General features: G+C 38.6%; 1 protein-coding gene across 2 annotated transcripts in view; it reads left to right on the top strand.

The window, feature by feature from the left end:
* The window catches only part of LOC111151941 (B-Raf proto-oncogene, serine/threonine kinase), a 193,786-nt gene extending 167,420 nt beyond the window's left edge, over positions 1-26,366 (top strand). Inside the window, exons 15-19 of one of the 2 annotated variants that reach the window (XM_022510180.1) lie at positions 301-419; positions 4,130-4,261; positions 12,427-12,561; positions 16,172-16,325; positions 22,273-26,366. In XM_022510180.1, coding sequence (XP_022365888.1) covers positions 301-419; positions 4,130-4,261; positions 12,427-12,561; positions 16,172-16,325; positions 22,273-22,295 — 563 coding nt within the window. In that variant the 3' untranslated portion in view covers positions 22,296-26,366. The remainder of the gene's footprint in view (positions 1-300; positions 420-4,129; positions 4,262-12,426; positions 12,562-16,171; positions 16,326-22,272) is intronic. The other variant, XM_022510179.1, reaches the window with a different exon arrangement.
* The last annotated feature ends 1,452 nt before the right edge of the window (positions 26,367-27,818 follow it).

A 27,818-nucleotide genomic window follows, 5' to 3' on the forward strand; every position in this document is an offset into this window, starting at 1 on the left:
CAGGGTTTCCCATAAATGTAGGTAGGAAAGCATCTCACCTCATCCTACCACATTTCTAGCCCTAAAAATCTTAAAAGCAGGTCACATAGGCCAAATAGAACCATATTTTTAAAAATGTATTCATTAACTTTAGAAGGAAATATGAAGTACTGTACTTTTTAAAGGAGTATCAGTTTTACCAAAAAAAAGAAAATCGTATTACAGAATTCCAGAAATTAGATCACTTACCTAAAATTTTTATAATGCTTGCTTTGCTAGGAAAATGAGATCTATTGTTTTCCTTTACTTACTACCCCTCAGATATTTTTCTTCATGAAGACCTCACAGTAAAAATAGGTGATTTTGGTCTAGCCACAGTGAAATCTCGATGGAGTGGGTCCCATCAGTTTGAACAGTTGTCTGGATCCATTTTGTGGATGGTAAGAATTGAGGCTATTTCTCCATTAATTAAATTTTTGGACCCTGAGATGCTGCTGAGTTACCAGAAGATTTTGAAGGTTTCAACTGTAGTATTTTCATAATTCCCAGTATTCACAAAAATCAATGTTGATCTTATTTTTTATGTAAATATATTTTAATTTTTTCTTTATCTTTAAAAAGAGTATTATGAAACCAACTTCATTATATCTCAAACAAGAAAATATGTATTTTATAAACACTGTTTAAATTTTATCCAGAATTGTCTCCTTAAAATATTTTATGTTCAAAATATTCTATGTACCGTTTCCAAAATAAAAAAACGAGTGTGCGATTTCAGCAGGTATGATCTGCAGCAATAATTAAGGTTTTTACTAAGAGAACTACTCCTTTTAAGAGAGAGGTGGTTTCACAATCTTATTTAAGCCTCAATTGGAAAGTTACTTCCTTTAGACTAGAAAGAACCTATAATTATGGGGCAGCTGGGAGAGGAAAGACCAAAAAAAAAAAAAAAAAAATTTTTAGCACCGTCAGCCATGTACTGCCCTGCATAGCTCTTTCTTTTTCTTTATTCCTGTTTCTGCTGTGTGGAAAAGAAGGGAATGAAGATGTCTGTGCAGTTACTTTCAGCAGGCTGTGAAAAGGGCAGGTATAGGAATCACCCTCTAAGACAGCAGTTCTCAAAAGGGGCCCTTAGACCCTTTTGGAGGTCCCCAAGGTGATCTCTGTGTGAGACCAGATGTTTCTTCATATTCTTCAACTAGAATGACGTATTACAACAGATGGAACGCAGAAGCAAATACGTGACCATAACTGGCTGCTGTTAAACCAAAGAGAATTGCAGTAGTATTGTTCTCTCTGAACTTTTTTTAGTTTTGAAAACATACTTTTCATTAAAAATGGGTGATGTGTGTTAACATCTAATGGCTGTTGTTTTATTATTTATGAAATTACTAAATATTTTAACAGTTTCCCACTTAAGTTTAAATGTGTTAAATACCCATAGATATCATCCACATAAAAGTTCCTTAGGGTCCTCAGTAATTTTCAAGACTAAAAGAGTTCTGAGACCAAAAAGTTTGCGAACTGCTGCGCTTAGTTAAATATAGAATGTCCCCCAAAGTTGAAACTTTAAATGATTGAATCTGGAAACAGGGAAGCTGCAAGGGCTCTTGAAGCCATGTTTGCATAAATTCCCTGAATCTGTAGCAGTCTCCAAGAGGGGAATTGCAAGATAGACATCTGAACTAGTCAAGTAAAACATAGGGTTAAATTCAGCTATGATTTCTTGTAATAATAAATGGAGTGTAATGCCCAGTGCTTATCACATTATGTGCCCTCCTTAATGCCCATTACCCAGCTTGATGAATCATTGAATAGTATATCAAAAACCAACGATGTTCTGTACCTTGGCTAATTGAGTTTAAATTTAAAAAAAACTTAACTGGAGTGAAGACAAGTAACAAGGTGGAAGGGGTACATTGGACTTAGAGTTAGGAGATCTGTACTCTAGTGCTATGTTTGACTCTCAACCTGTGCATTTTTTAACCTCCTCCACGTCTCTCCATCTTTAATGTTGGTTAGACTAGTGGATTTCTAATGCCTTTTTTGTTTCTAAGATTCAGTAATTAGAACTAGCTAGATTTGTTTCTTTAATAAGTTTTAATTGTTTTAGTAAATCATTTTATAAACAAGAGGCTAATTAATCGTTGTAGTCTGGATCTCATGCACCTTTAAGGCACACATCTTGTTACAAGATAGCAGTGTATCACAGGAAGGGCCAGACTGGCAAAGTTTAAGTACTGAAATTGTAAAATCTAAAATTAAGAAGAAACAATTGATACATGTTTTAAAGTGTGTTTATTTTAACTAGTGTGGGAGAGAGGTTCAGTTAAGTCTCCAGATTTGTCCTTTTTCAAAAAACTTAGTTTATATAGTTAGCAGATTATTATACATAAAGTTGTGTATTTTCTTCTGATTTCTATTTTGTGGATACCTAGGTCAATTGGTTCATCCTTTATTCAAGCAAGCTGAGCTTTAATACAAGAGATTAACCGGTAGTACACTTAACTGTTGGGTTGTACACTCAACTTTTGGGTTGATACTGCCTTCAAAACCAAATATGGAGCATCCGTAGACTAGTAAAGAGCAGTTTGGTCAGAACTAAGGTTATGTAATTATCTGAATTCTTCTCAACCTTTTTTTATCTACCTTAGAGGGGAAAGAAATCTTTATGAAAATTTTGACAAATTAAATCACTAAATTAATTGAGGATCAGTCATGCATTTCTTATAAATAGATGACATGCAACTTTTCATCAAGCCATCTACCAACAACAGTAGAGGTAAAACTAAATTTTAAAAAGCCGTTTAGTTCTTTTTATTTATTAAATTTCATTTATTACTCTGTTCCTCTCAAAACTGTGTTCTGGCTTTTAAAATTATGCCTGTATCATAACCAGCCTCTCAGTATTCTAACTTGTTCATCACATCACAGTTGTATGTGGCTTATTTTGTACCTTATTACTAAAAGCAGTCAGCAATAAAATGTTTGACAAAAGTAGACAGTCTTCTCCTTCACCCCCCCGTTCTTCATCAGGATCTCCCACGCATCTTCTGTCAGTGGTTCTCAACCTCAGTTGGACATTAAAATCATCTGGGAGCTATAAAAATAAGCAGTGCTTGGATCCCAACAACAGATGTAATGTTGTTATGTTATTGGGCTGGAATGTAGTCTGGACACTGAGAGGTTAAGGAGCACGCAGGTGTTTGTGATTTGCAGGTGAGGCTGAGCGCCATTGCCTGCCTCGTGAGATAGTCTGACCAGTGACCAGGAATCTTGTCCCATGTCCGCTAGCCATTTATGCAGTTAATTCAAGCTTAAGTATCAGGGCTTTCACAGAGCTTTTACTTACACTCTGCAATTTCTCTAGTGAAACAGTTCTTCCAAATGGAACAGTATAGAAGATGCAAGGTGAAAGAACTCTTTTAAGTTTATATTTAGCCAACCATTTAATAAGAAATTAAGCAGTAGAGTACAGTGAGTAAAATGTGCAAAAAATGTAGCAAATATGATTTGATCTTTATCTTTGCCCAAGAAGCAAGAGGCCAGGATCTTTATACCAACTTCTAAATCGACCTCCTGTCTCTCGCTTTCGTTAATAAAGCGTTCGTGTTGATAATGCTTTTGGAACGAGGAAAGAGGTTTGAGTTTGTCAGTCTTAAAGGTGCCCTGAGACGAGAACCATTGTACCAATGGGAAAACTTAAATTCTGAGACTGCCAGTGTAGTGGTAGTGCTACTCCCAAACCCATTAGGACCACAGTTCGGTATTTCTTTACTGAATCAGGAATGGGAAACAGGAACTGATTCTTGACAGGGCTAGTCCTGGGACAGATTCAGATAGCAATTTTTGTGCAGTATTTTGCACAATATTTTGTGACAGTGTTTTATGCAGAAGGAGGATGGCCGATAAAATTATAAAGTCTTAGTAATTCATATGGAATCTCAGGTAATACTGCCTCTTGCACAGCTCACTGAGCATCTTTTTTCTTAATCATTTTTATTTCTTTGCCCATTAATAAGAGAATGGGCTGCATATTAGATGGATTATCTAATGACAAAAGCATTGTTCTGGGAATTGCAATAATTTGCTTTTCAGTCTTTTTAGTTGAAGAATAAACAAGAATATTTTTCTTCTTGTGTTCTAACAGGCGCCAGAAGTGATCCGAATGCAAGATAAAAACCCATATAGCTTTCAGTCAGATGTCTATGCATTTGGGATTGTTCTATATGAATTGATGACCGGACAGTTACCTTATTCAAACATCAACAACAGGGACCAGGTAAACATTTACGGTCTCGTGGGGTTTATTTTACTGTTTGTATAAAGACTGTACTTTGTTTTAGAAGTGTTGAATCCTGAGTGGACATGAAGGATGGTTATCTTGATCTTTGTTGCATTCGTGGAAACCTTTGGTGGACTGTTGGCAGTGACAGCATGTAAGGCCTTCCTTGAAATGTCAGTGCCAAGTGTGGTCACAGAGTGCAGCTCCTGATGTTCTGACTAGAGACTAGAGCTGCCACCGTGGAGATCGCTCACATCTCTTGACCACACAAACCAGAAGGAAGGGCTCTGCTGCGGCGGCGTCTGGGCTTTGTGCCTTCTGTTGGTCGTGCTGAGCAGGCACTCGGCTGTGCACTTCTTTGTAGCCAGTTCTTTTGAAATTAGTGAGGTTTCTCCTTTTTTGAAAGACTAATGTATCATGCTTTCATTTTTCTATAATGAGGATTCTAATAGGAGGGAATTATTTTTACTTCTTTCTTCCTAAGTTCCTGTTCTCTGTCCTTCCCCAAAGTCCTGAACAGAACCTCATACAGCTCTTTGCCTTTTCCATCCCAGCCACATTTGATTCACCAGGACTTTAACACTGACCAAGAAAAAGGAATTGTCTTTACTGATGTTTTTACATTGTACACGTTAGGATTTAAAAAGTGTGTGCGTGTGTGTGTGTGTGTGTGTGTGTGTAGAGAGATTGAAGCAATTCCACTGTTAATATATTAGAAAACAATGATTGACGACATAAACTGTGGTTAAATAATATTTATATTTTATGCTGTGGGTTGCGTCAGAGTTACGTGGGTAATTTGTTTAAAAATAGAGATACTGGGGCGCCTGGGTGGATCAGTCTGTTAAACATCTGACCGTTGATTTCGGCTCAGGTCATGATCTCAGGATCACGAGATGGAGCCCCACACAGGGCTCCACACTGAGCATGGAATCTGCTTGGGATTCTCTCTCTCCCTTTCCATTTGTCCCCCCCAACCCCCGTCACCATCTTCCCCCTTCCAAGGGTTTGCTCACGTGCATGTGCTGCTCTCCCTCTCTCTCTCTTTCTCTCCCTCTTTCAGAAAAAAAAAAATAAAAATGGAGATCCTGGAGCAGATTCTAATTCTATGGAGTAGGATCAGAGTACTTAACATTTTTAATAAGTTTCCCAGGTGATTTTGATATATACCAAAGTTGAGAATCACCAATTCAAAAAAAATTTTTTAAAAAGTGAATTTTTAAAAATATTTTAGTTATTTGACAGAGAGCAAGCACAAGCAAGGGGAGCAGTAGGGTGAGGGAGAAGGAGAAGCAGGCTCCTCACTGAGCAGGGATCCCAGTGTGGGGCTTGATCCCAGGACCCTGGGATTATGACCTGGGCTGAAGGCAGACACTTAACCAGCTGAGCCACCCAGGCACCCCAAAAGTGTGAATGTTTTATGTGTTTTGTCATAACCTCCTAATCTAATGAAATGATGGTTTTTAATGTATAAATGTGTTACTTCATTTAAGTAGTGTATGTATTTTGGTCATCAGCTCAACTCTCTTATCTTTTTGGCAATAGCTCTGAGTATCTTCCTTAACAAAGAACTTCAATTATCGTGTAGTTTCAGAGAAGTAGTCTCAGTTGTCACGTACTTTGTGTGTATTTACTGAATCACCATATGGCCTCTTACCCAGAGGGTCCTGATTTTATAGTTCAAGAATTTTTAAATTTTTTTTTAAAGATTTTATTTATTTATTTGACAGAGAGAGAAAGCAAGAGCGGGAACACAAGCAGGGGGAGTGGGAGAGGGAGAAGCAGGCTTCCCATTGAGCAGGGAGCCCAATGTGGGGCTTGATGCCAGGACTCTGGGATTATGACCTGAGCCAAAAGCAGACACTTAACGACTGAGCCACCCAGGCGCCTCTCAAGAATTTTTTTTAAATGACTATGTTCCGGGGCACCTGGGTGGGTCAGTTGGTTAAGCATCTGACTTTGGCTCAGGTTATGATCCCAGGGTCCTGGAATCAAGCCCAGCGTTCTCCTAGCTCAGAGGGGAGCTTGCTTCTCCCCCTCCTCCCAGCTCTCTGTCACTATCTCTGTCTCTTTCTCTCAAATAAATGAATAAAATCTTAAAAAAAATAATAAACAAATAACTGTTTCTACCCAAGTCAGCACAAAGCTAATTGTTTAGTTTCTGTTTGGTCTTTCTAACCACTACATAACTTTAGAATGTTAAATCCTACTTTATAATGTGGAATCCTACTTTTGAATGTTAAAAAAATCTGTGACCTGGTTCCTAATTACCTGGTATTTTAAACCTACATGAAACTTAGATTCAAGATAGACCAAACTGCTACTAGCTAAGGAACATAATGGAAACCTTGCACCTATTGGACTTGTGACATCCTAGGTAACTGAGATGATTGATTTGGTGACGGCAGTCTGAATAGCAATGTTTTTTTTTTTTTTTTTTTTTTTTAATTTATTATTGTTTTTTTTTTAATATTGTATTTATTTATTTGACAGACAGAGATTACAAGTAGGGAGAGAGCCTGGCAGAGAGAGAGGGGGAAGCAGGCTCCCTGCTGAACAGAGAGCCCGATGCGGGGCTCGATCCCAGGACCCTGGGATCATGACCTCAGCAGAAGGCAGAGGCTTTAACCCACTGAGCCACCCAGGCGCCCCAGTAAGGTTGTTTCTAATTTGCAAGTTTCCTGTGCTCTGCCTTTTATAGTCTAATTAACTCAACCATATAACATCATACCCTGTGCCATGTTTACTTTTCTTTTGCATATTACTTCTTTTTTTTTTTTTTTAAGATTTATTTATTTATTTTTAGAGAGAGCAAGAGCGTGAATAGGAAAGGAAGGGCAGAGGGGGAGGAAGAGAGAGACTCAAGCAGACTCCCTGCTCACCACAGAGCCTGATTCGGGGCTCAGTCCCACGACCCTGAGATCGTGCCCTGAGCCGAAATGAAGTTGGACACTTAACCGACTGAGCCACCCAGGCACCCTGCATATTACTTTTCTATAGGAATCTAGGGAATTCTAGTTTAGTTTTAGTTGATTTATTATAGAGACTACAAATAAAATTTTATGAATCTAAGATCTGGATGAAATCCAGTGAATACGTTTGTTTTAATGAAATAAAATTATATTATGGAAACAGATATTATTTCCAAAATGTGGATAAAAGCATCCTAGGGTTCTATGCTCATCCGCGTCTTGGCATTTTAAGTGCTTTTGTCTTCCATGGGAATATGATAAATGATGTGGCAAGAGCTTACTCTCCATGAGAAAAGTGAGTGAGTGTCCAACAGAAGGGTAAGGCCTTTACTAGTTAATTCTTTCTGGTAATACAGGTAGAGCCTTCTGGAATTTGCCAGTCTGAAGCCACGTTGAGTGTTTGATGAAGAAAAAAGAGGTAGAAGAATGATACACTCTTCCCATCACCTCCAGTCTACTTCATTTCTTCTTAGTCTGCTTTCCTCAAATGGCGCTTTCCATGGGACTTCCTCTTGGGAATCAGTACCTCTTCAGTGAAGTAATCCCAAGCTTTGCTTCATCTATTCCCCTTGATTTGATTCTTCTCTTTCTTTTACTATGATCTCTGTGGCTCTCAGATTGGACTTCTTTGTGAAAATTTAGGAATATTCTTTTTCATAGGGGATAGGACAACTGTGTCTTTACTTTGCAATGTAGGAGCCATTCCTGTACTCGCTCCCCCCACCGTAGTCTGAGATGGCAGCTTTTCCCAGCAAATTTAAAGGACTCTGATTAAGCAGCCCGATATAAAGAATGACTTTGGACTACTCATGACCTGCATGACCTGGTCACTTTACCTCTTCTGGTGTCTTTTTTTTAATAAAAATAAGAAATTCAACTAAAGAATTCCTTATCGTTATAAAAATCAGATTCTTTCCTAAAGCACGTCTCTTAGCTCCCCGGGGGATCGCCATCCCTATGTTACTTTGCAGAATAGTATTGGCTTTTGTTTTCCTTAATCTAGTGCTGAAGTCTGAGAAACTGCTGTCATTTTTTCCCCTCTTGATCCTTCTGTTTCACTCTCTGATCACACTAATCACACTCTTCAGTGCAGCTTCCCTAAGTTGGGATTAGTGATGCACTCATTTGAGCTAGGTGTATTGACACTCTGTCCTCTTTCTTTCTTGGAGCAGAAGTGCTCTGTCATCTTAGAAAAAACTAACATAACTTCTGTCTTATTTTAAGTATATTTCAGTTACTGTTACTGTATAATAAACCACCCAAAATGTAGTGGCTGTAGCAAATTATGAATCTGCAGGTTGGGCTGCCGTCAGTAAGGAAGGTTTATTTCTGTGTCACATGGTATCGCCTAGGGTACATTTGTCGGGTGTTAAAGGATCCACTTCCAAAATGACTCATTCACACATCCTACAAGGTGTCATGCTAGCTGTCCACTGGAAGCTCAGTCAGGGCCAAGGGCTGGGGGCCTCAATTCTTCCCCACCTGGGCCTTTCTGTCGGGGGTACTTTGTAGAAAGCATGGACTTGGTACAGCCTGGTTGCTAGGTTCTTTTTTTTTTTATTCCCCGCCCCCCCGGTGGCTGGGTTCTAAGCATAAGACCTCAGGAAACAAGAGATAGGAAATGGTAAGTGTCTTATCAACACACAACTTATTTTAATAAAAAATTTTCAGGGGCGCCTGGGTGACTCAGGCATTAATCATCTGCCTTCGGCTCAGGTCATAATCCCAGGGTCCTGGGATCCAGCCCCATATCGGGCTCCCTGCTCACTGGGAGGCTTGCTTCTCCCTCTCCCACTTGTGTACCCCCTGCTTGTGTTCCCTCTCTTGTTGTCTCTCTCTTTCAAATAAATAAATAAAATCTTTAAAAAAATAAAAAAAAAACTTTTCAAAACTACTGTATAGGAAGCACTGTGGGATACAGAGGGATACAAAGATGAATAAAGCACAGGCCGTGCTGTTAGTTGTTAGTCTGCTGAGGCGGCGCAGGGGGATGAGCAGACGCTGCTCCAGTCACACAGAGGAGGGAATGAAGGGGCGGAGATGCCGGGAGGGCTGAGTGTGGTTTGAGAAGGAAGGTAATCAGTCCCAGAATTTCAAGTGGAACTACTGATTTTATTGTGTCTGTGACACTTAAATCTTCTGTACATGAATTATCCAGGTAAGTCTTCCCTTCAAGTTTAAATAATTGCAAAGAATGTGATTTCCTTTGTATTATATTAACATTTCAAAATAAAACCATTATATCCTTTTCAGTGTATCCAGTGAAATCTAAAAGCCATTCTGACTTGATACGTACCATCACTTGCTTAAAAAATAGATTCATTAATTTTTGGAAGTTTTTCTCTTTGAAGAAACATTTTTAACATTTTTTTATGCTTTCAAGGCTTTTTCTTATTGGCCATTCAAGTCACATCTTTGCAACAAAAATATGTATTTACATTTAGAATTTGAAAAAATCTTTTCCTGTGACTCTAGTCTTTGAATATTAATTTTTAAAATTCTGAATTACACTGCTGTTAATAATTATTAACATATAACTGATAAAAATGTAAGTGTTGGTATATAGAAACATAGAAGGAAAATTTTACTGGAAATGTGTGTCTTAACGAACAGGGCTTTTCTTTTCAGTTCATTCATACATTTGTGGATAAGTAGGCTTTTGCTAAATGAGGTAGGACTTAGCATCAATTCCTTTCTTTGTTTTTTTTTTTTTTTAAGATTTTATTTATTTATTTGTCAGAGAGAGAGAAGGAGAGAGAGCAAGCGAGCACAGGCAGACAGAATGGCAGGCAGAGGCAGAGGGAGAAGCAGGCTCCCCGCCGAGCAAGGAGCCCGATGTGGGACTCGATCCCAGGCTGCCGGGATCATGACCTGAGCCGAAGGCAGCCGCCCAACCAACTGAGCCACCCAGACGTCCCTTTGTTTTATTTTTAAAGAAGTATGCACTAAGAACTCCTGTTAAAGTAGATACAAAGATGGAAAATTCAGGTGTTTGTTGTACTCATCTGCACAGATCGGTGATCCCCTAGACCACCCTCGGATTCAGCCTTCAGTAAGTCTCAGAACGCCCTACAAGTTGCCCTCCAGGTTGCTAGTACTTAGAGTTACTGTTAATTACAGCAGCCAAGGGAAGAGGCACAAGGGGAGAATCCAGGAGAGTTCCACATGTGGAGGTCCTAGTTGTCTTCTCCCAGTGCAGCTGTGGATAGCACTGAATTCTCCTGGCGGCCGTGTGTGACAACATGCAAGTGTTGCCAGAGTCACCGCCAGGGGCGGGCGGAGTGAGTATGGCCGACCACCTCTGCGGCTGATCTTCGTTTTAGCTGATACTGCTTGACTCAGCATCCCTTCTATAAATCCGTTCGATAGCATAGACTGTCTGGTACAGCCCAAGGACCCCAGGTAAACAGAAGGACTGTTATCAGGCAGGACCTGCCAGAGGCTTAGGGATTACCTCCCACGAGACAAAGGCAGAGGCCTCTCTCTGGGCAAGATTAATTCTTTACCATTCATGTATCACTCCATTAATTTGAACTAATTTCTGTAATGTACCAAAAATTACATAATAATTTATCAGTAAATTTTACAGTTAGCCGAAAGCACAGAACTGGAGACCAGCTGTCTTGCAAAGGAATTTGTCACCCGTTCATTAGAGCCTAGTTAAATACCAATATGTGAAAGTGTCCCGTTGGCACCCCAGCAGTTTTACACCTTGGAACAGTGTGTACTATTGTTAAATTTCATGTGGGTGAGAAGGTGAGCCCTTTATAAGGTAGGAGAAGGGCAGTTCTGACAGGGGCAATGGGAAAGGAGGATAAGCTTTACACCTCCGCTTTAATGGGGCTCGGGCAAGTCAGCGTATAGTTCAACAACAGTTACTATGGCACCAAACAGGAAATAATAAAAAGTTAGGTTATCAGACTTGAATGTTCCTAAAGCTTATAAGCTCTGCCCCGTCTGTAACAGGGGATCTCTTACTGGCTCTCTCCGCCCAGCCTCTGGTCCGTGCATGTTGGACCTGTTCCCTCTAAGATCAAAATCCCTCTCTCTTTACAGAAGAGTCCCAAGACTCCTAAAGTCTGTCTCTCTCCATTCTCAGAAGAGCCAAAAATTAAGAAAATTAAGAAGTCATGAAAAGTGTACCTCTCGGGGCGCCTGGGTGGCTCAGTGGGTTAAAGCCTCTGCCTTCGGCTCGGGTCATGATCCCAGGGTCCTGGGATCGAGCCCCGCATCGGGCTCTCTGCTCAGCGGGAAGCCTGCTTCCTCCTCTCTCTGACTGCCTCTCTGCCTACTTGTGATCTCTGTCTGTCAAATAAATAAATAAAATCTTTAAAAAAATTTAAAAAAAAAAAAAAAGAAAGAAAAGTGTACCTCTCTGCACCCAGAGAAGACAAGCCTTTTTACTTTATGAAACAGAAAATTTAATTCCCAAGTGGTTTACTTTCTTTTTTTTCAGAGGAGGCTCTGTTTCTCAGACCTATATAACTAAACGCCCCATTTCTTCCATTCCCTGAACAAACGAATTTTTAAAATGCAGATGCTGAGCGCCTGGGTGGCTCAGTGGGTTAAAGCCTCTGCCTTTGGCTCGGGTCATGATCTGGGGGTCCTGGGATCAAGCCCCACATCGGGCTCTCTGCTCGGTGGGAAGCCTGCTTCCTCCTCTCTCTCCCTCTCTCTCTGCCTGCCTCTCTGCCTACTTGTGATCTCTATCTGTCAAATAAAATCTTCAAAAATAAAATAAAATGCAGATGCCAAAACAACTGCTAAAAGGTTAACTTTTTTGGTTCCTGCTACATATATATAAAGGGCTTAGTGTGATGCCCAGCAAGTACTCAATAAATTACTTTTTAAGTAGAAAAAGAGGTACAATCCAATGTGTCTCCTGATTACCCTGGCAATGGAAAATGGATTGTGTAAGGAGAGACTGGAAGCCTGGGGAGCAATTAGGAGACCTTTACAATACTCCACAGGTCCGGAAGATTTCAGCGTACAGCCCATTAAGTATTGGTTCCCCACGATGTGATACATAGGAATCAGAATACTAGCATTGTGTTTCTTAACTTTTTGTTGATGTACAGTGTACATGCAGAAAAATATCCACGAATGCACACAGCTTGCTGAATTATCAATGTTTTTGTGTTTTTCAGCTTATCAATAAGGTTGTATGATTTGGTTTTTTTCTCTTCCCAGATAATTTTTATGGTTGGACGAGGATATCTTTCTCCAGATCTCAGTAAGGTACGGAGTAACTGTCCAAAAGCCATGAAGAGATTGATGGCAGAGTGCCTAAAAAAGAAAAGAGATGAGAGGCCACTCTTTCCCCAAGTAAGAAGCAGCTTTATGTGTTACTTACGAGGACAGACTAATACTCAGATGCAGGTTTTTAAATAGTTTCTAGAGGACACAGTTTGTACTTTGTGGATTTGGATTCCACGTGATGATGTGCAGGCAGCAGATAAGTAATCACATAAAGATAATTATATAAAGGTTGAATGGTAGGATATCTAAAAACTCAGAACAAAATATTCAGAAAGACTTTACTTTTGTCTAGCCGTTCTCAAACATTTTGGTCTCATGCCCTTTTACACACTTAGAAGTTATTGAAGGCCCCCAAAGAGCTTTTGTTTCATATAAGTAATAATTGCCATTTTAGAAATTAAAACTGTTTTTAAAATACTTATAAGTTTATTTAAACATAATAAAATCATTACATGTTAACTTTTTTTTTAAAAAAGAACAGTATTTTCCCAGACAATAGAATTAGTGAAAAGAATGGCATTGTTTTACCTTTTTTGCAAATCTCTGCAAAAAGAAGACATCTGGATTCTCTGCATTCATTATGTTGCAGTGCAATATTTTACATCATTTAGCCTCTGAAAACTCCACTTAACACTTGTAAAATAATGACCATAAAAAAGGCAAGTAATACCTTAGTGTTACTCTGAAAATAGTTTTTCCACAGACTACACTTTGAGAACTGCGGCCTTAATTCTTCCTGGTGGTAAAACAAACAAATTCCAAGCATCCCTTTAATACCAGGTCTTTTGGAGGAGCCAAAAAGATCTTTATATTTTCTATAAAAAGAAAGGGCACCTGTTGGTACTGTCTACCTTTCTCTGATTCTTGGAAAATTACTATTGCTTTTTATCTTTTCATGGTATAAGGCCAAAGTCCTTAAGTTAACAATCTTTCATAAGCCTCAGGAACTGAAACTAAATACTGAACAAGCTTAGAAGGTTTGAATTCTATAGATACTATAATAGAAATTCAATTTTTTATGATGCTCATGAAGTTGTGGATAGCTCTACATAAATGGATCTTGATAAATCAGTACAGCTTGCAGGTGGGAAGAGCTGACTCTAGTAATTACTCAGCTACCATAATTACTGAGTTGGTCTTTTGTGGACCTTATTAATGCCTTTGAATACCCACTCCAAGCTGGCTCTTTTAGACAGAAGTCACTGCTACAGGAATGAGTGAATCTTTTATTCCTGTCCGAAGAATTAAAGATAGAATTTATAATTTTAACAAGTCTCTCATAGGCTTTCTCAGGGTGGGTAGATACATGTTTTACATATTGGAATTCTAAGTTACTACTACTTTGAGGAAGAGTAGTTTTTTTTTAACCCAGAAAACCACTGGCTTAAGACTATCAAATATCAGCAGGACCCTGTACCACATTCTCTTCTTTATAGTCCAGGTACTAGAGTTTCCTGTTTAACCTACGTGATGTACATTAATAACGCAAGTTATATCCAAAAGCCCACTCTTTTTTTTTTTTTTAAGATTTTATTTTTTTAAGTAATCTCTACACCCAATGTGGGGCTCAGACTTACAACCCTGAGATAAGAGTTGCATATTCTACTGACTGAGCCAGCCAGATGCCCCTATAGGCCCACTTTTTACGTGGTATTAAAGGGGTTAAAATGTTCATATTTCTAAATGTATGTAACATTTTATTCTTTGCATGGTGTCAGAAAATGAAATGCATATCTGAATTTTTGAGATTATTGAAGGCTACTCCTTTTAAGTATTATTTTTAATTTTTCATTATAAGATCTCTTTTCACACTGTATACACATTTCACATGCCAAACACAAATTTCAGATGGCTAAAGATTTATATGTAAAAAACTAAACTGAAAAATAGGAAGTCATTTTTACAACCTTGAGGTAAGAAAGGCTTTCCTAATAAGCAGAGACAAAATCCAGAAGTAATAAAGGAAAAGATAGTAAGTGTGACTACATTAAAAGTTTTTAAACTTTTAACTCTATATAATAAAAATAATATTGTAAGGTAAACACGAAAAATAATTGCAGCATGTATAACAAAATATAAATACTGATATTATCCTAAGGCCTCCTACAAATCAATAAGTAATAAAATAATAATAAATAGAAAATGAGCAAAGGAATGAACTGGTGATTCACAAAGAAATATAAATGCTGAATAAATTTAGGTTGTTTAAAGTTCTGTGACAGTCCATAAAATGCATAGTAACAGTGAAATACATTTTGATTTTTTCTCTCAGATTGGCAATGTCCAGCATTGCGAACAGCGTTGGGAAGTAAGGAAGAGCCCTCCTTATAAATTTTTTAACAGTGTTGTTGGGAATGTAAATTAGTTTGGCCTTTTGAAAGGACTTGGTAGAATTCCTAAACTTGAAATATATATACTTTTTGCTCTGGCAATTCCACTCCTAAAAATGTATGCTATAGAACCTGATTCCACAAGTGCTCAGATATAGATATATAGATATAGATATAGATATAGATATAGATATAGATATAGATATAGATATATATATTATAAAGACTTACCATAATAGGAAAAATTAAAGACATAAAGATCAGGATAGCTGTCTAGATGGCATGGATGTTAGTGAGGGGAAAGAAAAGCAACGCAGAAAAATATGTGTAGTATGATACCACTTTAAATGGTGATGAGGGTGGGGATGGGCTCTGTTTTCATATGTGCATGTTTATGCATAGGAAAGGTCCAGAAGAAAGTATAGACTCTTTAACAGTGGTTACCCCTGGAAGGTAGGACTTAAACTTTTTCTGTATTATTTGAATTTTTATTTGTGTGTTATGCTTGTAATTTAAAATGTTTTGTAACATTGCTTCTTTGCCTTATACTAATCATACAGATTACAGTTTAACTGTTTAAAAAGTTTTCATAGCTCAGAAAAATAATAATAGTAATGGCTGCTAAAGTTGTATTGAGTACTTAATATATGCCTGGCATTGTGCCAAGCCTTTTACATGTATGTCTCATGATTGTGAATGTCCATTATCATACTGTTTGCCTTCAAGAGTCATAACCCATTTCTCTGTACCTTAAACTATGCGGAGTTTCTACGTTTTGTGTACTGGTGTCTATTTGTAGTTTGCCTGTCTTCTCCACTCTTGGATTGTCACCTGTCACTTCTCACTCCTGTGTCACTAGCAGCCTGGGTCATTGGGGTCCTACTTTTAATTATGTATGTGGAAGACATTTCCCATTACTAAGTTTCTTAAAGAATGAGTTGCTCTGATGATTCTGTTGTGAAGTCATTAGTGCTTTACTGATAGACACTCCGTCTTCTTCCCCAAAAGCACTGTGGTCTGTGAGAGGCATTTCACTGGTTTAAATTTTTTTTACTATTTACTGTTCCAAGGCTGGCAAATGATCTCAAATGTAAACAAAAGCTAACTATAGGTTACTTTCCCCATTCATTTTACAGAGATTAAAGCTCTAAGAGTTTGATCGTTTACTTTTCTTTGTAAGGAAAAATACCAGTTATTCAGTATTTTTTTAGACATTTAGGATAATACCAAAGTGTAAGATTTCAGGTGCTTTCTTATAAAGTATGATGAGAATTTTAAAGATTAACACCACCTAGATTTTCATTCTACTTTCTTTTTCTCTTTTTTTTTTTTTTTCTTTTTTTCAGATTCTCGCCTCTATTGAGCTGCTGGCCCGCTCATTGCCAAAAATTCACCGCAGTGCATCAGAACCCTCCTTGAATCGGGCTGGCTTCCAAACAGAGGATTTTAGTCTATATGCTTGTGCTTCTCCAAAAACACCCATCCAGGCAGGGGGATATGGTGCGTTTCCTGTCCACTGAAAGAAATTAAATGAGTGTGCCAGTAGAGGGGAGTAGGGACCAAGGAAATGAAAATATGTTTGCTTATATATTTGCTAAATTGAATAAGATCTTTTTTTAAAAAAGATGAACCAAAGAATGTGTAGGTTTTTAAAAACTAGATACAATTATTTCCCAATCTAAAATGTAAACTTAGCATTGGATTTTCAACATCCGTGCATGTTATAAAACGCACGGACCTTGCTAAACATGTGCGGTCCCTCTTGCAGGGGGCTTACGTCCTGTTCCAGATTTGCTTACTGGCTTATTCTAATTTTTAAGCTTCATTTAAACTTTTCTCATGCATCTTTTGTTATTAGCTATCACATGTCCATCAGGGACTCCCAAGAGCAGCACATCCCTGTGCATGGACTTGCAGGTGGAAGGTGACAGTAGATTAGCCTGTGTTAGGCAAGGCAGGCCAAACAGATCTAATTGAAGAAGTCACTAGGGTTGAATAAGTCACTTTTATTCTAAATATTTTTTTTGTAACTTTTTATTATAATGTGGAATATATGGATGTCCTTTATTCCCTCGAAGCAATAGGCTGACTTTCTTTTTATAAGCTGTGGTTGCAGGTAACCAAGGTTACTGGTTACCTGAGGAGTGTCATGTTTGACATGAGTGATATGGTTGAACTTGAGGTTTTTAGTGGGCAAATGTTAAAAATCGAAGTTCCTTGTAAATAATACTTACCCATATATCAAGGATGTCTTACACACAAAGAAGTTGAATTTCTTCCAAATGAATTATTTCCTCCTCCCCTACAAAAGCTTCACAGAATTCTGTGAGAAGTTTTGGCTTTGTTTGTTTAGATATCTTTAGTTGCCAAACAACCAGGTAATGGACTTCTTAAAAATTATTATTACTTTAAATTATACTTACCTCTCATGATGCCTCTTTTAACAATCATGTTATCCGTGTGTCATAAAATTTCTGTGCTCCTTCTGTTCTTATTAGGAGTGAAGGCTAGTTTTCTTTTCTTTTTTTTTCTGGTTTTGTTTGTGTAGCCCACAGTATGAAATATTTGGTAGTGCTTTCTAATACTTAAATTTTCTTGTGTAGATGATTGTACTGTGGCAGTCAGTGTATTCTTACTGTGAGCCAGAATCTTACTGGGAATCAGAAATGAAAGAAGCAGTATGAGTGTCATCTCGTCGAAGAAATGACCATCTCCACTTCAAAGCTGGTAGCAAAAGCCCAGCCTCTTAGACACATTTTCACTCAGTTTGGAACTGTGGTGATTTTTAAATACAACTGACAGTTTGGGATTTTTCAGGCACACAGACATCTGTGTAAACCATCCTTAGAGCCAATAAAGAAGAAAATCGGGAAGACCTTAATGATAATTTAGTTTTTAAGTGCCACAGGTAAATTTCTAAAATACTTTATTAATTGGAATGGATGAGACTTCATCCAGGAAAACTTCTCAGTAGGAAGCATGGCATACCTTTCGCCCCTCATTTGAGTAGTTTGAAATAAGTAATGCCATTCGTGTTCTTCAAAATTGATTCGCGCCTTTCAATTAGGCAAGAGTAATGGAAAAGAACCCCTCTCGTGTTTTCAAAAATAAGAATGGGAAAGGCATGAAAAAATGGAACATATTGGAAAACATTAAAGTGCTGGATTTCTAAATCCTCTAGTGATATTAAAGATAGGATTATTAGTATTACTAAATAGGGTTTTATTTATCACGAACTGAATAGCAAGCGTGTAGCTAACAGAGTTCTTACATTGGTCTGTGGAATGCCGAAAGGTTTGGGCATTTTAAGGCACAAGAGTCAAAGGATCTTTTCCTTGATATAGCTCTTCTGTAGTTCCCCAGTGTACTCGTTTCACTCAGATTGTCCTTTCTGTGCTTACTCCTCTTTTTCGCCCCCCCCCACAACTCCCCACACTGACCACCGGCCAGCCCCCCACTATCTGCATTTGACTCCTTTCCTTCTCCTTTGCCAGAGGGCATTGCTGAGCTCTTAGAACTGCTCAGAAAGTTATTTATGCCATCTCACGTGTTCCAGTGTGCCTCCAGAGGATCACCTAGTAGTTTTCTGGCCAAACTGGGCCCACTGGAAGTGTTGGTGGAAGAACATGAACAGTCTGGCAGGGCGAGATGTTTAGGTAGCGCGGATGCGGAGAAGTAGGGAACATTAGAAGACGTATGGTAGTCTCCCTTTCTGTTGTTTTTTTATACTGCATTTTAGATATATTCTTCAAATAAAGAAAAACATTTTCTAACCGCATGTAGAGTTAACCTAACTAGATAATTGAAACAGAAGGACGTTCATTCTCTTGTGACTGACCACTTTTACTCCTAAAACGTCAGCCCCCAGATATTTTTATTAAAGTTGATTTCCTTTTTCAGCAGGAACCCTTTTTGTAAAATTTGTTTTACATTTTAGAATTTTTACTGGTCAGTGATGAGGACTACGATTTTTCTCTTGATTTTAAGTAGTTCGGAATCACAGCATTTAATCAAATGCTTTAGGTTTTTTATTTTCAGATATTAAATATTGTACTAGTCATTGACATACTAAACCATTAGTTAAATTTTCCTCTTTAAATAGTGACCATTTAACACAGCAGCTTAAATGGCTGTCTCAAGTGAGTCCCTCAATTTAAGGAAATGGGCTGCTTTTTTTTTAATACTATGAAATGGGTACTTCATGACTAAAACATTTTGTCAGTTACAGTCTTATTAGATTGAGAATTATTAAGCATTTCTAGAGCACTTTTTTTAAAGATTTTATTTATTTATTTGACAGAGATCACAAGTAGGCAGAGAAGCAGGCAGAGAGAGAGAGGAGGAAGCAGGCTCCCCTCTGAGCAGAGAGCCCGATGCGGGGCTCGATCCCAGGACCCCGGGATCATGACCTGAGCCGAAGGCATAGGCTTTAACCTACTGAGCCACCCAGGTGCCCCTCTAGAGCACTTTTTAAATTTTACTCAATATTTCATCTCTCCTATGGTAATTTCTCTTAAGAATTTAACAAATCCAGTGTGTCTGTGCCAGAATGTTTATCATACTTTTGAAACTTCCTGAAAGGACACCACAAAGAAAGAATGAGACTTACTCTGGTTTCAAATGACTGCCCCCCACATCTAAAATGGTGGTTGATTTCTGTGCAAATCGATTTTTCATAGCATATTTTATCTTTAAGAGGTATGTAGCAAATTATATGTATTAACAGCCACTGAAATACGTTCAATCTGGGACTAAAAGATAATTATGTAGTATCTTAAAACTAGTTAATAAAATCCTTAGCTTTCAAATAAACAGATCTTGATATTTGAGGTATCTAAAATCACAGGCCCTTCCCACATGTCCTCTACCTTAATCTTAAATAAAGTCAAATGAAAAATAGAACTTAGGTTATTCTCAACGAGGCAAGTAAAAAAAAAAAAAAGTTTCACTTTGGCCTTTGATTTTTCAGGCAGTAATTAAATTAGTAACACCGAGATTTCCGAAGTCACGCAGGGTTCTGGATGTTCCACCTCAAATAAAATTGGGTAGGAGGCGGCGTGATAATAGATAATTTTCAGACATGCAAGAAGGAATATGCTTTTTTCCCCAAAAGCAGATCCATTACCTATTATCCCCATCTTTACTTAAATTTCTCCATGATTTCAGGGACATATATAGAAAGAGTTTAATTTTATTGATCTATAAACTTTTGAGTTCTTTTTGTCTTTTTTTACTCCTGGACCTTCAGTCTGTTTAGGAAGTAAGAACTGCTTTCCTTTAGAAGCAGTAGACAATGGTAGGGTGATCTTCAGGGTTGGCTTTATTGGTGTCTGATTTGGGGTTTCTTGGTAAGAGTTTATACTCTGGGAGGTTGTTTTGTGATTTTTTTTTTTTTTTAAGGCTAACATTTAAGTTTGTAGAGTAGAACACTACAACAAAATGAGGAGTGTCTAATTATCATAACTAGTGGGGAACATCTTTTAGATGTTTTTTTTAAGATTTTTTTAAAGTTATTTTTTCGTGTGGTATATGAGATTTAACATAGAATTTTATCATTTTTGATATTCTCAGTTAATAGATTATTAAGATTTTGATATTCTCACTTAACAGAATAGCCATTTTTTTTAATTAAAGATTTTTTTTTAAATTTATTTGACAGACAGAGATTACAAGCAGGCAGAGAGGCAGGCAGAGGGAGAGAGAGGAGAAAGCAGGCTCCCTGCTGAGCAGAGAGCCCCATGCGGGGCTCGATCCCAGGACTCTGGGATCATGACCTGAGCCGAAGGCAGAGGCTTTAACCCACTGAGCCACCCAGGCGCCCCCAGAATAGCCATTTTTTAAAATAAAGATTTCTCAGTAAATCCTATTTTCACATTGGCTTCCTTTAATGAGATTTAGATTCTGTGAGATTCAGTGATTGCTAATTAGAATGTTGAAAATTGCTCTAAAGAAATGTATTAAAATAGTGGAAAAAATAACAACCTTCAAACCATAAGCAAAGGTAGTATAAATGTTTATAGATTTCTAGAGTCTTTGTTAACATAATAGCCCTCTGTGGTTTTGTGCTTCATGTTTGGCTCTCCGAGGTCTTAGTAATGTGGCTTTTTTCCATCAATGCCATACTCCCTTCACAGTCTTTTTAATTTTTAAACATGAGAATAATTCTTTTACCCTTCTTTGATCTTTTGACTCACAATACCATGGTTACTTGCTTAGTAGAAGGAATGCTTTAGATAGAGAGAGATAGTATCACTATCTGCAGTCCGGTTAGTAGTAATATCCGGAATGGGAAAACAAATGGGTAATTACTGAAAATTATTTAGGGGTGTATTCATTGTTGAGGACCCCCCACCCCTGAACTTGCATTTTAACGGTGTCATTTTCTAGCTGTGAGATATCAGGCAAATTACCTCACCATTCTAAACCCCCAGCTTGCTCCTCCATAAATTAAGAGAAGTAATAGTACCTGCCTTACGGTTACTATGAGGCTTAGATGCGAACATATATAAAGCACTCAGGGAGGCACCTGGCGTGTAGCAGGCATTCAGATAGTCACTAATATAATCAGCCTGTGATCTGAGGGCTCAGTCAGCCTGTCATTTGCAATCTGTTGTTTGTTGGGACACACCAGTGTCCTCTAGTAGTCAGTTGGACTCCACTGGCAGAGAATGGACAGGTCACTCCTAGATGAAAGAGTCTGTTCGTGTCAGTGACTGGACCCACATCACAGGCTCTCATTACGGAAAATGAATGTTAAGGCCGGCTACATTCTGATAGTTGTCGGTGACCAACCAACCCCCAGAAATCAGCTAGAGTGCATGTAAGGGGAGGAACCAGCCTATAGTCACAAGTAGAAGATGTGAACAAAATGCTGGGTGAAACATAATAGCACAAAGCCCTCAAATTCAGGAAAGTTCAACGACACATACCCCCATGTAATTGTTAGGTGGTTTGAAAGGGGAAATGAACTAGAAAATGGATAGTCTAGATTTTCTTTCCTTCAGTCACATGTGTGATGTGGACAAATCATTTGACCTCTTAATTTTATTTTCTGCAAATAGGGGATAATTCCTGCTTCTTCCTTTCTATTAGTGGCATTAAATAATGGAAATGAGTTGATAACTGGGGGTAGAGTATTCAAATCAACCTTACTATTTTACAATCTGTTTTTGAGAAATTTTGTTCATTGGAATGGTTTTCAGCATAGCATGTAAAATCCAACTGGGAAATTACCTGCAGACTCGATATTTAATTGATAGAACTGAAGCATATTCTACATATTATAAATTATGTATTTCAGCCATTTTTGCTTTTAAATTAGTGATGGTATCACTAGATTTGTAATAATAGCGAGTCACCTTTCAGTGAGATTTCAGTGAGGCTTATCTAGGTCTCTAGGTTATTTGAGATAACTTTTTTAAAATTAGCTCTTGTCCTCCCCCTACAGGAGAATTTGCAGCCTTCAAGTAGCCACACCATCATGGCAACATCTACTCTTATTTCTTAAGTCTTGTGTTCGTACAATTTGTTAACATCAAAACACAGTTCTGTTCCTCAAATCTTTTTTTAAAGATACAGAATTTTCAATGCATAAGCTGGTGTGGAACAGAATGGAATTTCCCATCCACCAAAAGAGGGAAGAATGTTTTAGGAACCAGAATTCTCTGCTGCCAGTGTTTCTTCTTCAACACAAATACCACGTGCATACAAGTCTGCCCACTCCCAGGAAGGAAGAGGAGAGAGCCTGAGTTCTGACCTTTTGATGGTCAGGCATGATGGAAAGAAACTGCTGCTACAGCTTGGGAGATTGGCTGTGGAGAGCCTGCCAGTCAGCTCTGGCCTTCTAACCGCCACATCAGTGTGCGGCTGGTCACCTGACGGGGCGGCTGCAATCGCCAAGCATCGTTCTCTTTCCTGTTCTGGGATTTTGTCGCGGAGCTCTTTTCCCTAGTCACCACCGGTTCATTTCTGAGGGATGGAACAAAAATGCAGCATGGCCTTTCTGTGTGGTGCATGTCCAGTCTTTGACCAATTTCTATCAAGTGAAGCTCTTTTATTTAAATGGAGAATGAGGCAAGGAGGAGATACGATTTGGTGTAGAGGAAAAGGGAATGCTGCATCTTTTTCCTGACCTACTGGGTTTCTGGCCTTTGTTTCCTTGCTCACTGAGGGTGTCTGCCTAACCAAGCAGGCTGGAAAGTGCTGGCACACATTGCCTTCCTTTCTCACTGGGTCCAGCAATGAAGACAAGTGTTGGGGATTTTTTTTTTCCTCCACAATGTAGCAAGTTCTCAGGAAAATACAGTTGATATCTTCCTCCTAAGCTCTTCCAGTCTTCAAGTACTTACGTGGCTACTTTGTCCAGGGCACAAAATGCCATGGCAGTATCTGATTCAGAGCCTACAAAACTGCTTGATAACAGTTTTGAATGTGTGAGACATTTATGTAATTTAAATGTAAGGTACAAGTCTTAATTTCTGAGTTTTCTTCTATTATATTTTTATTAAAAAGAAAATAATTTTCAGATTTAATTGAATTGGAATAAAAGAATACTTCCCACCAGAATTATATATCCTGGAAAATTGTATTTTTGTTATATAAACAACTTTTAAAGAAAGATCGTTATCCTTTTCTCTACCTAAATATGGGGAGTCTTAGCATAATGACAGATATTTATAATTTTTAAATTAATGGTACTTGCTGGATCCACACTAACATCTTTGCTAATATCTCATGTTTTCCTCCAACTTCCTCTACACTACATCCTCCATCCTCTTTCCAGTCTTTTATCTAGAATATGCAACCTAAAATAAAAATGGTGGTGTCTCCATTCATTCTCCTTCTTCCTTTTTTCCCAAGCCTGGTCTTCAAAAGGTTGGGTAATTTGGCAGCTGAGTTCCCCAGGTAGAGAATAGAGCAATTTTAGGTGTATTGGGACCGAGGGATGGTGTGTGAAGCCTAATGTCAGTTGTTTGTATAGAGAGAGTTGCTGTGGTATTAGAAACATCATTCTTTATCTTTGCATAAGTTGAAGATAGAACCCAGTCGTAGCTTCCTTTGGCCTTTACTAAAGGGTGGCACAAAGTGACTCTGGACGTATTAATGACAAATACCTCCCTTATCATGAGGCTTAGCATCTCTTGCCAGGATTTAGGAATGTAAATCAAATCAAATGTACTTAGCCCAACCAAGCTATGTAGCCAAGACTATAAAGAAATTAGGGCCCATAAAATAAATCAGGGAATTAGAAGCTGTTATTTAAATATTTCAAATTGTAATTGATCCCACTGTCTGTCAGCCTCTTACGCTCCTTGCCATTCCATGCTTTTTGCTAAAATAACTGTATTCAGAGGAAGGCCTACTGAAAATTCCAAAGCCCTGGGAAAGGTTGTCCTCGTAAAATGGAAAATACCCTGAAGTTAATGAGTTTGAAAACCAGTGTGTTCTGAAGTCCCGTGTGAGCAGAGCAGCGTCTTACAAAATTCAGAAATTGCGAAGATTCATGCTGATTGAAGAGCATCTTGTGTGCTTAATGCTGCTTCTCTTTTAAAAGCATCATTTTTCTTTTTAAATACATCCCCAGACATGCTTTTCAACTGGCTTTTGTGTTCCCCTGGAGATCGGAGAGAGCTCGGTCTGAGCGGGAGGCAGATCCTGCAGGGTAGGCGGCGCCTGCCGTTGGGCTGGTAGCTTGGCTGCAGGACGACCTCTGGGGCCGCCTGGGGCGGGGTGGAGGGGGCAGGAGGCCGCACGGGTGCCAGTGATGGAGGAGGCTTAGCGCCAGAAGGGCCACACACTGTCCCCTTCCGGCCTCTTTAGGTTGCTGTCTCACTTGAAAAGGGGGAACGGACTTGGTCTCAAATGAAGCTGTGCCCAGTCAGAAGCCAGGCTCAGGGTCTTCTTGGGAGATTTTTATAGAGCCCTTAAAAAATAAAAAATAAAAATCTTGTATTTCTCATCCCTTTTTTCCATTAAATAGTTTTTTCTCTAGTTTACAATGACATGATCAAGCGGTTTCCTCTTACTTTTTGATGCTTAGACTACAGATAGACTTGAGCTCCTAGAAGGTACAAGGAAGAACTCCTTGTTTGTGCAAAGCACTTTATGAATAATTTGTACAGATAGTGTGCGGCTGCTTCACGGACAATCCTGTAAGGTTGGAGTTCCCTGTCTTTTCCTTAAAGTGGCTGCAGTGCCTTCTATAGTGTATTTTCTTTTGGGTAAGAAGAGGTGAAGCCTTCTGAAAAATTTGAGAGCAGACGTAAAAGATTGTCTCAAATTATGTAGTATTCCCAGTGGGCTTTTTTGTCATCACACTAGAGTTTACGGTCTAGTACTTTTGCCACTGAAATAACATGGACCAAAAAGTAGTTTATAAAAGAGATTGTGAATAGAAAATCCAGTGTGCTCATTTGTACTTCTATGCACCTTAAAAGAAGATTCTGTCTAGCTGTCAAATTCTGGTTCCTGAACATCCAGTCCCCGCTTGCACTTAACAATCTTGGAGGATATACTGGGGCAGCCTAAAAGATAAAATGCCATATAACATACATGTTATATGTTATATGTATGTTGGTATTGGGACAGAAAGAGCATTACACAGTTATAAAGAGGCAATCAGAACTTCAGCACTGTCCACCGGAAACTCTGTAAATACTTCCCAGATTCTCCTCCGGTGTGGTCCTAGCTCTCTCGGCACCTGGTGTTCTCTCTCAGCAGCCAGTGCAGAAGCTGCTGCCCCTGCTCCCAGGACCTCACCTACCCCTCCTGCGCACTCGCTCCCCAGCCTTGTGCCAACCCCATCTGGCTTTAGTTGGAAGCACATTGCAGGGTTCAGGTGACCTCTTCAAAATACTACCTCCTCAGAATGAGGTAATGAATAGTTATTTATTTTAAAATAGGAAAAGTAAGGAGCACTAGGACATGAAGATGATTTAAGAGGTTAACTTTGATGTGTGCTTGCACTTGAGCCCTCTTATTTTGTCTTAAAGGGCATCATGCATTTCAGCAGCAGAACCGAAAGAGGTAGCTCAGAGTTTCGGAATGTTGCTGCAGGTCGCGCCGGCATCGGTTTCGGGGTTCATTTCAGAATCTTCACCTTAACGTCAGCAGCATGAAATTAAGTAGTTACGGTAACAGTTCACTAACCGTGATAGAACTTTAGTCTTCAGTGGGCTTGGCAGGACCATCTTCATGATGACTTAGTCGTAGCTCCATCACGTGCACAGACACTCCTGTCGAGAGCCTGCCCAGCTAAAAGGGTAGAATGGTTCCACGTGATTCTCTTCTTTGTCCAAGTTGGCATTGTTAGCGCTAGAAAATCAGCACCTTGGGACCAGCGGATTCCAACCATTAGGCTATTAAAAAAAAAAAAGTAACCTGACATGGAAAGTTTACTGTGAGCGTAAACAGCACATCGCTTACAGGTCCTACATTGACATGTTTAGGTGAGGCTCTAGAAGAATACCTTGACAATTTGCCAAATGATCTTTACTGTGCCTTCAAGATGCAATAAAAAAAAAAAAAAAAAGTTAAATTTAAGCAGAAATCCGTGATTTGCAAAGAGAGCAGCCACTCTGGTCCAATCTGTGTTAATATTTTTTAGAGTGCAATTTAGACTGCAGAGACAAATGCACTAAAGGGTTTATAGCCAAAATCACATTTAAAAAAATGAGAAAACACACAAGTAAATTTTCAGTGAACAAAATTATTTTTTTAAAGCACACAATCCCTAGTAGAGTCAGATATATTTATCACATAGAGCAACTAGGTTGAAAATTACAGTTCAGTGACATTTCTAGAGAAACTTTTTCTACTCCAATAGGTTCTTCAAAGCATGGAACTTTTATATAACAGAAATGTTTGACAGACATTTTAAAGAATTGCTGTAGTTTGGGGGTTCAGAAGTACTGTATGCTGGACAGCAAATACTTCTTAAGAGTGAGAAGGAAGAAACTAATGTAGAGGACAGAATTGGATTTTATCAGTTTCAAGAGTACTGCTGCGAACCTCAACAGTGACGTTTCAGAGTCTAAAATGTAAACTTGCCTCCCAGGACGTGTTTACAAAATAAGTGGGACCGTCCTAATGCTGTTCAGGGTGCTCTGGAGACCAGACGGGGTCTCTGGGGCCCCCTTTGGAGGGGGCGTTGGAATAGTTAATGACGTGGCCGGTGGGTGTGACCTGGACACACTCCATGGTGTGCTTTTTGTATCTCGTTGGCATTTCTTGCCACCCCGGGGAAGGGCAGTGTACTGTCTTCAGCAAGTTCTCTACATGTTTTTCTGCATTGTATTGCTGACGCCCGTAGGTTGGTGAGCACCCTAGGAGGACAGTGGCATCTCCGCCTGATTCATATATTGGCCAGAGGAGAATGAAGGGGCCAGTGTATTGCTAGCTCTGGTAGAATTGAAAACACTGGTAAGATTTTTGTTTCATCAGCACACTAGAGAGTAAGCTCTTTGTTGTTTTCAGATAGCTTATTTTCACTTCTGTTCAGGCAAAGACAATGAAGTTGAAATTTAGTCCCAAATTATGCCAGTGGTGGAAAGGGTAATTAATGGTTTCTATCAGGATTTTTAAGGTAAAGGAGGACAGAATCGTTAAGTCTTAAAATCTTAAGATTTTATCTTAAGATCTTAAATCTTAAAAAGTAAGGTTAACAGTGCTTTAACATGCATACGGATGGTTCGTCCTCACCTCAAAGTGATTACGTAGATCTTTTATTTCAACATCCACAACTCAAGCTGTTAATTTTTAGTCCTTTTTTAATTTAATTTTTTTTACCCTTTGACTCCCTTTATCCAACTGTTAGTTTTAATTACTAAATTAGTTTTCTTAAAATGTTTAATTTTATTAAAATATATAATTTTATTTAACAAAATTCTGTTTTGACTAATTACAGTGATATAACCAGTTGTGTGTGAGGACACAGCCAGTGTATCTGTGTGTGTGTGTGTGTGTGTGTGTGTGTGTGTGTGTGTGTGTGTGTGT

The sequence above is a fragment of the Enhydra lutris genome, unplaced genomic scaffold, assembly GCF_002288905.1.
Source record: "Enhydra lutris kenyoni isolate GAN:26980312 unplaced genomic scaffold, ASM228890v2 scaffoldscaffold27, whole genome shotgun sequence".
NCBI classification, from domain to species: Eukaryota; Metazoa; Chordata; class Mammalia; order Carnivora; family Mustelidae; genus Enhydra; species Enhydra lutris.